Genomic DNA, 14,345 nt, shown 5'->3' on the forward strand with positions numbered 1-14,345 from the left:
ATGAGATGACGGCCGGCGGGGGGAGTTTCGGCGGGGGAGGGTGTTGTTCGGAGGGAAATATATGCTTCTGTTGAGGTTACTCATTGCATTATAATACTGACATTGCTGTCAGCTAAACGCTAGAAATTAGCATAAGGCGATCCGGTGGCGCAGTGGGATTTCCGAGCTTCGAACCCAACGAGTAGGAGAGTGCATCGGGTTATGAGACGCGCGTTCACACTGCTGCTGGATAATGAGGATCCAGACTGACAGCAGCAGCAGTAACAGCAACAGGAACAGCTGTGCCGAGAGGTGGTGGATTTGAGGAAATGATGTATGATTTTGATTCACTAGACGAGTTTAGAACTAGGTTCTTTATTAAAATTCTCCAACTGTTAGAAATATATGAAATCCACAATTATAGCCATACAATAATTTATCCAAAAAAATAAGAGACACGAAATTTTTAGTTACTAACAGTTTAAAGAATTTAAAAACAGTTAAACATTAAAAAAGATGTTTTGACGGGCACACTGTGCTTTATGGTAAAATTTCAATGTCTCAAAGAAAAAAATCCAGACTCTTGTGGGCCGCCAATATCCCAGGCATAGATTAAGTTTAAACCGCTATGTATCTGCTTCCCTGGTTTTTCTTCGAAAATCAGGATATTTCCCACACGTAGCCGAATAATTCCCGGATAGCTTGGAGAATTATCCGACTTTCGTGTTGTAAAAATCATTTTGGTGAAATAGTGCGTCAACAAAGGAGGTGACAGAAATCAGAGCCGGAGAGGATAGGCCAGAGTACAATGAGTTCTTTATTATATTCAGTGTTTATTTGAATTCAGAATTGAGAAAAAAAAAGCAGTGATGAGGCTAGGAATAGAGATCGTCATATAATTAAAGGCATCATTAAATTAATCTAATTTTATTACCACCACAAAGATTCATTTCTTTATTTAAATCCATTTTTTTTCATTTTCTGCCGTCAAAAACTCATATATTTCATTAATTAATCGTGTGTTCGTGTAGCCAGAATTCAAACAAAGTTCTGTAATTAACCAGAACCGTGCACAGATCCTTGAAACGTAATATTTCCACTCCATTTTTGCATAGTGTCTGAATTTTCATAATTTTCCAATCAAAAAGTTTTATTTTAGTGAGATGATATGTCGATTAATCTCATAAAAGGACAGAAAAATGATAAATTATTTTTGTTACAGTGGATGGACCATCTTCAAGATTGCGGCATTATTTTCCATCTAATCATAGTCTTGAATAATTACTGAAATAAGCTCGAGATGTTTGGCTTTTTCTAAAAAAAATCTGGAAGGTGTTCAGAATTTTCACCAAAAAGTACATAAATGTAGGTATAAATATCGAAAGCAAAAAAAATTCTGGGAATATCAAGAAATTCATAGCTCATTTCTAAAACATCTACACAAAAACATGATAACCACTATAAACGATACAACAACTGTTTTTTCTTGGGATGGAACAGATCCAGTAAATAATACATAACGTAACGGTGCCACAGTTTTCTGAAAACTTAAAGCAAATAAATTTAAAAAATTACCGTAATGAGTGGGACAATGAAATGAAAACGCTTCAACAAAAATCTCTCATGAAAAGATTACCCAGCAAGATTTGTGGATCATTTGTGTTTATCCTGGGTATCCGTAAAAAGTTCCCACTACCATCGAAAGCTTTCATGGTGGCCATTGCCTATACGGGGTCGTATATTATGGGAATGAGGATGATTCCGTCCATTTCTTCCTAATCGCTGTAAAAAAACTGGCCAAAAGATGCGTCTTCGATCGTCCCGGGGCGCTATTTTCCACAACAAGTTCGATTGGAGCGCGCCAGCATTGTGCACGTGCCGCGTCTTCCGGGCCGTTTTTTTTTTGCGGGAATTAGGAAGAAATGGACGGAATCACCCTCTTCTCCATAATCTATGACCCCGTATAGGGATAATCCACCTGAAGCCCGTACCACCCCGGATTCGTGGAGTGATGCCTTTAAGCGCTTGAAAGTTTGCTCGGGAATGTTTTAGAAGGAATTTTTATAACTCTGCACGAAATATGGTTTGATGTGGTCGAGCGGGCGGCTGCCCGACGCCAGTATGTCATCACTAACGAACCGCTATTTTAGCCCGTCTGCCCCTACCGAATTATGCGCGACCAGTAGCTGCAGTCAAATATTCCTCTGCTACTCAATCAGTGGGATTTTTCACACACAAGTCGAGATTTTCTTCTCGAAGCTCCGGCGACGCTGTTGGGCAGAACGTGCGAAAATTTTGCTGCGAGAACAAAATGCGCTTTATTGGATGCTGAGGGAAAAAAAAACAACAACAACTGTGCTGACGTGTTAGAATAGCATGGATGTGTGTGATTGGTGGTGGTGCACTTTTCTGAAAAGAAAAATCCGAAAATTTTGAGGCTGGTTGGTTTTGTCCGAGTCCGTTATTGATCGAGATTTGTTTCCAGTGTAAGCAACAATAAACTGCGCTACGCAAAAAAGTCTGTTTCAATGAAAGAATTGGGTTTTTTCTCGAAAAGAAAAAAAAAACAACTTTTGAACATGATTAACGTGTTGGGACTCGATAATTACACGTCACTTTCAGGTCTCAACAAGAAAATAATTATTGTTCGGTGAGTTAATCGCTAACATGTTAAACTTGTATAGAATTACATATGCTATCGTCTCCATCCAAAAAAAAAAGACAACAAATACGTTAGAATAAATATTTGTAAATAAACAACCAAAGTGAACAAACAAACAAAGTGGTAACTACCTGCTGTTACTAAATTAAGTAGATTAATCGAACTTTTTATGAATTACCTTTATAACTGCGTCTTCAAAATATCCGGAACGACACTAAGCGAGAAAAAATCGATAGGACATGTACTTTAGAATTTTGTTTAGTCTTAGTGTTAGAAGAAGTTGGAAAGTTAGTGTTAGAAAAGTTTAGTGTTAGAAAACAAATTATTCTATCATTAGGATTTTTAGGATTAGGATCATTTATTAGGATTTCCTGGTTAGCGAATATTAAACTGCTTAGAAAAAAAAAACATAAATAGTATATGAAAACGAGCCGAACCTTTAAATCCAATTAATTATTTTAAAAAATCTAAATTTAAGCCTAGAACAGTGATCTAGAGCGCATCTAAAGAGTATGGTAGATTAATTAAAAGATATTCAATGAAAAATATTTCATCGTGCAGCAAATAGCAGCAGATCAACAGTAGTAGATCAAGAGTACAAAAAGTTTGTCAAGATGTCATTATTATCGATTTTTTTCCTCGGAAATTAACAATTTTAACAATGTTAACAGAACTGATACTGTCTTATCATGTGGTAACAGGTTTGCAGTAGTTAAGAACATGTAGATCATGAGAAAACATGTTCACGATCAACGCGATTCAACGTGTTTTAAAGCTTTATTAGTCGCGTACCTTAAACGCGTTAACATAAGTAGATCAAAACCATCCGGTCCGCACTGGGACCGTTGGGTGACACGATGGGAAAACCTGACACTGGACGATCGTGTCGTGGATCGAAACGAAAAAGCGAACGAAACGTTAGCATAAATCGTGGAAAAATTCCACGTAAATATAGGAAAATCCATTGTCCACGAAGCGTCCATATGTCACGATATGCTTAGTATAATATATCATTCGGAGAGGGGGGTGAGGGGGAGAAAAAATCCATAGATACCTATTAGTACCAAATACTATAATGGATGGAAAAATCGATATGTGGAAGAAATTTCGAGTCGAGAATGAGAGTGTGTGAGTGTGTAGCTGCTATCAAATGTCAGTATGAGTCAACGATTCCGACATTTTTCGCACAAAGAATCCCTGATAAAATGGAGTGCGATTCGTCAGCGAACAACAACCGACAACGCACGATTATCGAAGATCACATCGCCCCCAAGGTGAATTCACGAGTTCACGATATGATCTGATACGGTAGCGATAGTCCATATAAATTTTTCCATAGAATTTTTTTTTGAAAAAATGTCGTCCCAGAAATTTATATGATGGCGCGAACAAACAGAAGCAAAAAACAATTTGCAGCATAGTTATTAGATTGACATCGGCGGAAAATTTTCCTCCGGGGGAAACACGGAAAAGAAATCAGCAATAATCCGATTTTTCCAAAATATGATGCACAACGATTGACATCGCAGCATTTATAAGTGCAAAGTAGGAGAAAGTAGAAGAAAGTAAAATGCAAAGCCACGCCCCCTCAAAAAGAGAGCAGCTCCTTCTCTTCGGGAAATTTGATTTTGAATATAAACAGCTAACAAGTAGTTAGTAAGCACTTACACAGCGACATCGGCGCGAATTCGTGGTGCGCCGCGTCGTTGCCGCGCGGCCATTGCCGTCGGCGGCGGGGCCGGACGGGGAATTTTCACACGCGTGGCGTCGACTGCCCTCAGGATGGCGGCGAGTGGAGTGGAAAACGAAGGGACGGTGACGACGACGGCAGTGGTGGTGGTGGTGGCGGCAGCGTCAGCGGCAGCAGCGGCGGCGGATGCGGGAAGGCGAGGTAGGCGGAGCGAATCGCGAGCGCGAGAGCGCAAGATGTGACAAAGAGCCGACGAGTAGCCGCGGCGGCGGCGGCTGCGGATTGACGCTGGCAGAGGCGGCGGCGGCGGAAAAACTCGCCGAGTCGAATTAGGATATATTGGCGATGGGCGGGGCGTAGTTTTCACAGAACGGCAGAGAGGTAGATCGAAGAGCACCCATACGTGTTCCACGTTACGGTACGTGTTGCGAGCGACACGACTCAGCGCATCTGTACTATAAACGAACGATCCGTACTAATACATCAAAACGACAACAATCATAACCGATTCATGTGCACTTTGCCGTAAGAACTCGTCCATCAAACGGTGCGACGTGTTTCCGACGACGTCAGCTGTGCCATGTGCGATTTTCCAATAATAACACATCCGATTATCTTGGCGTTGATGATAACGGTGATTTTCCAAGGATGTCCAGAGATTCCAGAAAGTTGCTATCGGCATATTACACTTTACAATTACACTTTACACAACAAACTATTTTTTATAAAGTAAATAAAAGTTGCATCCCCCCCTGCAAATACAACTCGTAAACCACATGACTAACTGTAATAAATACTCTGCGTCGTGTCTCTAATGATCCAGCTGTTGATCCTCTGAGGTCTGAGTTTAAAGTTCGGATATGCCTGGATCTGACGGATATCAAAATCAAACGAGGAAAATCTTGAGAATTCGGTAAATTTCAGCGATGAAATGGTGCTTTCCAGTTATCCCTCGGGTTATCTGATGCAATATTTCATCCAGAAAGCGCTAAGAAAAAAAAAGATAAATGATACGCCAAAGCTGAGATGTAATTAAGAAAAAGACATTCTGACTGTGATTTATTTCTGGAACACTATTGATCGCTGTTATATGACCGCGAGGGAATTGGTGAGAGTGAATTCCATGAAAATTCCGGAAGAAAAATAGTTGCAATATTCTTTGTAAGTACCATTTTCCCGTCAAAACTTTCAATGAATATTTCCCGAATCCAATCCATGAACTCGACTCACAGTTTTTATTTGGAAATGGAAAATCTTTTTTTTTCTTGGATTTTGGCCAATCAATCAATAACAATCCTTATTATTCAAGATTTTGGAGGTACGTACAACTCCACGGATACAGCGGCTTCCTAATATTCAGATATTCGAATAATCAGGGTATTAAACATTCGAATTACTCGAGTACTCGAATGACCAATTGTTCAGTCTTTTAATCAAACTGGAACCATCAATTACAAGTATTCAAGCGATCATAGTATATATTTTTTCAAATTTTATATTAATTCATTATTGTGACCTCTCTTACTTTTTGAGCACTGATTCGAATAATTATGTGCAGCAAAAATTAGTCATTGTTTCAAAACCACACCCTAAAGGATCGTTTATCCACAGTTTTCTCCTCTCCTTCAAAACAATTTTTTCCAGAACATCTTTTTTTTTAACGCTCAAGTCCATACCTAACTCAAATCATTGCAATTCTTGGAGTTTTTTTTAAATTAAAATAAATTCGTGCCAATATTAAGGTTAGGGTAAGATTGTCCATGGAGCAACAATTGGCGAAGGAGCACGTTAGCAATTTTGTGACTGCATGCCTTCCAGACTACGTCTGAATGGATTGTGATTAAGCACAACAGAAGGGGAATACTGTAGCCATGGAAAGAATTTCAATTTCTCAAAATTTCCACATTTTTTTCTGGAAGAGATACAAAAGTTTCGAGTTAACTGGATCTACTTTTAGGATGCTTATTGATCGACTTCAAATTGAACTCATTTCGTATAGACGGAGGAAAAGTCTCGAATTTCACATGCAACATTGGAACTATCAAGGGAAATCCGGGGAAGAAATGACGGTTCAACAAGATTTCGAAGAACAGAACCCTATGTGCACAAGAGCTCTGGATGAGCGATCCAGAATAAGACGGCGACGGCGTACACAACTGAATGAATTCTTCGAATCATTTCAAATATTTCATCGAAAATTATAGCGTGAATGGAGCGAATAACTCGGATAAATCGTCGAAACACATTCCTCATATCCTTGCTATCCATAGATGTACTTGAAGAAAGTGCACGAAATCCTCGCGTAAGTTGTATCCACACCATTTCCGAATTCTGGAAGAGTCCCTCTTAGGGCCTTGCGCCGTCCTTATTGTTTTTTTCGTAGAAGATGAACAACAGATGAGCTGCAGAACTGCTCTCTCGAGCCTTCGGGACTCATTCTGGATAGCGCCACATCTATGTCCATGGATGATTCGAAGCTATTAATGGCCGTGCTTTTATCGTCGACACTCAACTCGTTCACGTATTCATATACTACGTAAATACATATAAAAGTGCATAATATAAATAATTGTATACATAATATAAATAATTGTAAATAATTGTATAAATAATATAAATATAAATGCATACATACATATAAAAAACCTCTATATTTTGAACTTAGTTTTAAAAAATATTTTTCTTCGTCGAAACGTCGCTAAACTCGATATCCTCATTGTCAACAACATTCTGAGTAAAAATTTGCAAAACAAGGTAAACATCGCAATGAAAATTCAACTAAGTTCAACGTGAACATTGCACTAAAACTGGGTTACAGTAATCCGATAACTAATTAATTACTTTACCTGTGAAACGCACAATAACGTGAAATATCGTTATGAAATGTGGTTCCATTGAGGTTTCTTTATATATTTTTATTTTTTCTTATTTATTCTTACTTATATTTTTATACTAATCTATTTTTCTATTATTCTACTGTATTAGACTACTACTATTCTATTGAGTTCTACTGAGCAATAAGTGAGTAAATGTAGACACTAGGCAAGAGGACAATTTCTTATTCAAAAGCACTTCTGGGGAATTTTCCTCGGGCTAAATGAGGATTTGTTTAAGAGTTTTGAATGGGGGCTTAAATAGTTGAAAACGGTGGGAACGACGAATCTCTTAAGTTTCATCACTCACCCCTACTGATCTTAAACCAGTTTGAAAAGAAATTAATTAAAAAGAGAAGATCTTAGGATTAAAATCCTGATGATCCTGAGGGTCTACATGAAGTTCAAAGCCTATGTTTCCATTTAATCAACAGCGATTTCCTCAAACCTACATATATGCAGGACTCTTTAGAAAAAAAATTGAAAACGGGTTCTAAAGATTATCAAAGGTAAACTAATTAGCTTTTCAGCTGAAAGGAAGCTTAAAAACAATTAAATAATTGAATTCTAATCATTTAACTGTTGCGTAAAGGTAATGGACTCGCGAACATGGGACAATAATTTTTCTTTTTTTTTATTTTTTCCGTGATAATTGGATTAAAACAGCTCTCAAACTCTATCATTGCTGTGCGAAAATGAGAGATAATTGACAATGTGAGGTGAAAATACGGTCAAATTAGTAAATATTAGAACTTGCTCGTTCTAAAATTCATTTTCATCTATTTTTCGTCTTTGCTCCGTTAAGAATTTCATTTTTATCCTTATAGGTCTAACATTACAAATAATTACAACTAATAAAAATTTTACTGTCATTTTATTGTCAAAAATATGCCATTGCATTTCTTTTCTAAGCATTTTCTAGGGATGCTATTTTTACCATTTATTACCTTTAAAAAAGAATTAAAAAATTAGAAACCCTATTAAAACCGCACAAGTACGGTAGTACAATGACCTTGTACTTTTAATTACTGTTCATAAACGATGGGAACAATTAGAGCACAGCCTCACATGTTCCGAAAATCCGTTAAAAAATGCGGAGTTCTATTGAAAATTTGTTAGGGATCTATTAAGAATAACATTTTGTTGAGAAGAAAAAACATTGAGATTTGCGCGCTATTTTGTAGCATTGTAAATTACGAAAAAAAACGAAAAAAATCCCTGAAAAAAAAACCGGAAGAAAATTCCGCAGAATTTCCATCCTAACTGATCGATAAGCCCATCATCATGGATCGAAAGTCTATGATATCTAAAGTGAAAGATTTTTGGGAAAAAATCCTAGCTTTATTTTTTTTTGAAGTTTCTCTGCATGTTTGTGGGCAAGAAACAAGTGATCTAATTTTTTTTGGAAAGATGGGAAAGATGTTTTCCGGCTCCCTCCTTACACATATTAATAACTTTCAATATTCCCGGAAAACTATTACTAGATCCACTTTGAAATCTTTCACTCTCAGGAAATTTTTCCGGATATTAACAAAGTGAGAAATAAGCAGAAAAGTAGAGCGATAAATTAGAGTTATTTGGATGAATTATTAACTTACAATTAATCCAAAAATATTCCACGAATTTGATTAAGAAGTGGAATTAAACAGATGAAATATAGAAATGGATACAAGTCCAGCACGCGAGAAATAAATTTCACCTTTTTCGATTTAGAAAAAAAATTACTTCAAGTCGAAGAATTTCCGGAAATTATGAGAATTCTTCGGAGGAATTCCTATAACCAATCATTTTAGCCTAATTGCTGGAAGGAAATGAGGTAAATGCTAAATCCCTACAATATTAGCTTTCTGTTAATCCTATCTACGTTGATTTTTGAGTGCGTGGTGCAGTTTTTTCCCTTTAAATCTTAAATATAAATCTTCAAAAATAATTCGGGCGAAATGCGTAGCACAAAGAGCTGAAAGGAAAAAAATTGTAGAAATTTCTCATTAACGTACATTAATTGATTTTCAATTAATCAATAACTACTACACGTATCTTATTAAATTCAAGAAAAATTGGTACAATTCAACAAATCTGAAGAAGACCGAAAAATTTCAGGAGGACTCTATCATCTTTGATTAGCTTGTATAAATCCTAAATTTATAAAGAGATTAGGAAATAGTCCGAATTTTTTTGGGTTTTTTTTGCAAATATTTTACACTAATATAGTTAGATTTTTTTTTGGTAGGGAGGTACGAGGTAAAGTTCGAGAAATAAAGTTTTAAAGAATGAACAGGATGTGAAATTTTCGAAAAAAAAACAAATAGAAAGGTTTGTGCTTTGAAAAAGAATTGTTTCCTTAGTTTCGGAGCGCTAATTGGTTGCTAAATTACCGTAATCTTATTCATTTTCGTCTACAACAAATACTTTCAAAGAGTTTCCAAAGCTATATTTCTTCGTCAACCGAATCAATAGTTTATGAGGAAAAGTTAGCGTAATCCGGCTGCTAAAATTCAATAAGATGACCGCAAAAACTGAATAAGGATGTTGCTCTGATGAGGCCAGTGAGGGAGATCGAAACACACGACGAAAATGGGATTTTCAGCAGCCGAAGTCTCTCATTCGGTTTTCGTGGTGTGTCAGTGGTCCACGAACCGCTTCCCGCGATTCGCCGAAGCAGCGGTTGCCAACCGGAAAAGCTCACTTCGTGCTGATTGCAGTAGGGGAAGTTGAGAATCGTTTCGTTTACACCCACCCACATCCAATACTACTAAGAAATGTTGTGAATTCACTGCGGGAAATTCCTAAACAACTTGAATGGGAAGAATTTTCTCAGCAGAGAGAAGAAAGAAAATCCAGAGAATTCATCGAAATACGCATCGCTGAAGGAATGTGTGCGGAAAAATAACTGAACGCATTCATAGTTTCGTAGTACGTTATGGATCGTGGAATTATATACAATTTTAATCCTGACCATTGTTTAGTTTCCATTGCTAAGCATAAAATAAACTATTCGAAGTCAACGAAGGAATTAAAGTACACACAAGGCTGCATGCGAATAATTTTCGCATGATACTATCAGATTTTTCGCTGAAAAAGTCAGAAGGAGAGCAGAAGAATAACAAAAATCTGAAATTTCTTGGAAATTTTTGAAAAAAATCCGAGATAACCAAAAAAGTGCCCGGAAAAGTGCTTAAAGAGTTCAAATTTCAAGTTCCAGAAACCCATAACATAGTTAAAGATGGGATTTTTTAAAATTTTCTCCAAATATAAAAAAATTCTTGGACTTTGTTTTTATAGCTATTGGTTGGTGCTTCTCAAGGATATTATCCCAGAAAGATACTGCCGCCTGAAAATTACCATCATCGAAAAGTTGGTGAACCATTTTTGTTTTTATTTGAATAAAATTTCCCAGCCATGAAGAAAATTTGATAAACTCTCCGAAATTCCAATTACTATTACTGCTCTTACCATAGGTATTTCAAAAAAAAAGTTTTTATGATCCTATAACAGAACATTTTCGAGAACATTCTAGAATCAAAGTTTTTCTAGTGGGTTTCACTAATGTGTTTTAGTTCGGCGAACATTTTCTCATTTTATTGAATTTAAATGTCCTTGAATTCGAAAATAGGGAATTTTCATTTCAATACATCATTCAACACATAGTGACTGAAATTTCAATAAGGAAGTTTTCATGGATACGAAATTTGAAGAAAAGACGCTTCGAAATGTGAAAATACTGTGTGTTGTGCTGTTTCCAAAAAATAAAAAATGAAAAAGACAATAGACAATTTCTGCTTATTAATTAATTAATTAATTAATTCACATACATAAAATAATGGTGCACCAGAAAAAAAAACAAACAAAACAAACAAAGAAAAACATAATTTGTCTAAGACCTCACAAGGGAAAACTTTATTATTATTCATTTATTATTTAACTTTAGTTTATTTTTATCTTCGTATTTACGAAAAAAAAACCCGGGCCCAATTTATAATATGATAAAATTGAGCGTAACACATTTCGTCACGGTAAAAATATCATGTCCTATTTTTTTGTCTTCGTATTTACTTGCTAGTTTTCTGGATAAATATTTATCCTGAGAAAAAAATCAGGAAGCGATAGCACCTACATATAAAGGAGAAACCATGTGTAGAAAGTTTGTGAAGAAATCCTAATTATGGTGAAGAAATCCTAATTATGGCCAGTTAGGATAGGAATTATGCAGCTCACGGCAAAGAGAAGTTCAGAAGAAGAAGAGAATGATATCCGGAGAAAATATGGAAATACAGGTGAAACTAGAAATCGTGCAAAGAAAAAATCCAATTTTAAGCTTTAAATTGTTACATAGTTGTTGTTTGTTGCATAGTTTTCCTCGAAACAATCCACTAAACGAAGTCTATAGGGTTACGATGCGTTCTGGGACCCTTTTCCATGGAATAGTATCCTTGTAAACTCCAAAAACACCACCTCATTAGCCATTTAGAACGAAAAAAAAACGTGCAGTTTGCTTTCGCTCTCCGGCTCTTTCCATAACAACAACCACCACTAAGAATGGGGAAAAAAATCGCCCTAGGGCACGATATTTAATCTCGTCACTGCGCGTGATTTCGTATCCTATTTCAGCATTCTCAAAGATTCGTATAAAATAATGTCGAATGGGAACTCAAACGTGTGTCCTTCCAGGATTTATAAACGGTCCGTCCATTAGAGAAATTTCAGAAAGCTCTAGTTGCATGAGAATAAAATTCTAAATGATCTGTCTGTTTCCAGAAGATCGTTGCAGAACATCCGGAACGCATTTCCATAGAGAGAATACAAATCAATATATCGATTTCCGTCATAAATTTTATTAGCACAAATTATAAATCAATTTTTTTAAACAAACTGCTATCTAAGACATAAAAATTCCCTTTAGAAGAGCACTAAATGAATTCAGTTGAAAACACCGCGTAGATCATATACGCTATAGCCAGTCGATATATTGATTTGCTAGCGCTGCTTTGAACACGTAATCAATAATGGATGTTTGACAACTTACTAAAAGTAGAGTCGGGAAATTTTGTACTCGTAAAATTTTACACCTACCTCCTGCACTAACCTCACTGCCAACTCAATGTTATTTAAGGCCTAAACACTTTATACTTAACATGTCTGTTTACTTAATTTGTTTACAACTTTATCATCAAACGAACGATAAAAGCAGCTTATGCTGAAATTGACGATTTTCGGATCCCTGCACGAGAAGAAAGAGTAGAGTAGTTCATGAGAATGAGCGTGATCACGCTCAGTTTCAACTCGTAATCCAGAAAACTCGTGTGAAACAACATTGTGTGATCCTATTTCTCCAACAGTACATCTTATTACGGGTAATTGAACGATGGGAATCTGCGATTTCATGGCTGAGACCCTTCTGGCGCTTATTTGATTTCTATTACTTGGATTGCAGGCGGTAATGAGGGTGACACCTTTTCATGGAAAAATTCAAAGTAACCTCCATCCTGAAGAAATGTTACTCCAACAATAGCCTGATAAGACAATGAGTTGGACGATCGATACATCGATTTTGTATCTTTATTTGGACTCAAGCAATATTTGAGAATAAGAAGGAAAAGAAACTTCCTTAAAAGTCATCGGGCCGAGAATTTTGCCGCAACTCATCATGACTTTATCGTGACAAGCTTAAGTTATTTACGGAATTCTATGTTATTCAGCTTTCAAAAAACACTGCCCGCATGGCGATCAATATATTGATTGGCTCATATTCCCCAATGCTGTCCTAAATTTGGTCTATTTTGAGGGAAAATGCGTGCCTCAACTTGCATAAGATATTTGATAGAAAAAAAAACACCGCCAAAGATATTGCAAATGAGCTCAACGTTCCCATAGAAGCACACCGTAACGTCTACAAATCGATAATGATCAATAACCATAGGAATGATGTGGTGTTGAGCGTTGAAAGCAAGTGAGTTATGTTGGTTTATCGTAGAGGAGCTTAAGTATGGGGGAGAGTTATGCAACGCCGCGATTCTCATGGGACGCTTGGAGAATCTCTTATCGAGTCGAATGCCATGCTGGATTATCATCAAAATAGAATTCGTACAAGGAAGTGAGTGAGTGTGATTCTCAGGGGATTTTGGGTAGAACGGGAAAAAAATCGGTGATTTTTTTCTCTAATATTTCAAAAATACAAGTTCATCCTCTTAAATTTATCTTTATATGAGAATTTCTACATGTTCCCCACCAATAGAATTCAAGTACAAAGAAATGAAAGCGATTCTCAGGGGATTTTGGGTAGAACGGGAGAAAAATCGGTGATTTTTTTGGCTAATATTTCAAAAATATGATTCTATCCTCTTAAATTTATCTTTAAATGTAGATTTCCACGAGTTCTACCATATTTTTGATACTTCGAGCCTTTTGAAAACATTTTTTCTGACAATACTGCTGAGAACGTCGTTGCTAGTGTAAATAAGTTAATTCAAAGGTTAGCCGGGAAAAAAATTCACATCCAAAAGGCTCAAAAGTTCAAAAATCATTTTAAAAAATTAAATAAAATGTTATAAAATTCTCTATCAGTGATTGTCAAGTCAAAATCAAATCAAAAGATATAGAATTTTCTGGAAATGATTGTTCTACATACGTCAGGATGACAGAAAAGCAGGACATAGCACTGTTAGAGCGTTCAAAACTGTCAAAATAATTTAAAATAACAATATTTGTAACTCTTATAAAAAAAACTAATAAATATAAATAAACTAAATATAATTATAAATGAACTTATAACTATAAACTAATAAAAATTTATTTATATATTTAATAATAATAGTAATAACAATATATTGCTCTAATACTCTAACAGAGGTAACCGGATGGTACCTTGGTTAGTGATGCACGGAGTGAATTCGCCATCTCCAGATGAAATTTCCGCTTCACTGCTATAAAGCGGAAAATATGAAAGGATAGGGGAAAAATATGTGAGAGTGGGCAGAAGAAGAGAAATCGTAAATTTTCGAAAAATCTCATTCATTTCGATGAGGCTCGAGGTTCGACATTGAGGTTAGAGATGCAGACGAAGAACTCATAATCAATAGTTAATCACATAATTAGTTGCAAAATTGACTCGCCGTAAAAAAAAAGAAAAAAAATCGGACTCAAC

At 36.1% G+C, this 14,345-nt stretch overlaps 1 protein-coding gene across 3 annotated transcripts in view; it reads right to left on the reverse strand.

The window, feature by feature from the left end:
- RB195_007531 (uncharacterized protein) overlaps positions 1–14,345 on the reverse strand; it is a gene marked incomplete at both ends in the record, with an annotated part of 166,133 nt that overhangs the window by 60,521 nt on the left and 91,267 nt on the right. The window contains one exon of one of the 3 annotated variants that reach the window (XM_064181211.1): positions 4,310–4,781. The exons of 1 other annotated variant lie outside the window; for it this stretch is intronic. In XM_064181211.1, coding sequence (XP_064038015.1) covers positions 4,310–4,781 — 472 coding nt within the window. Of the gene's footprint in view, positions 1–4,305; positions 4,787–14,345 lie in introns of those variants that run through there. One more of the 3 variants, XM_064181209.1, reaches the window with a different exon arrangement.

The sequence above is a fragment of the Necator americanus genome, chromosome I, assembly GCF_031761385.1.
Source record: "Necator americanus strain Aroian chromosome I, whole genome shotgun sequence".
Classification (NCBI taxonomy): Eukaryota; Metazoa; Nematoda; class Chromadorea; order Rhabditida; family Ancylostomatidae; genus Necator; species Necator americanus.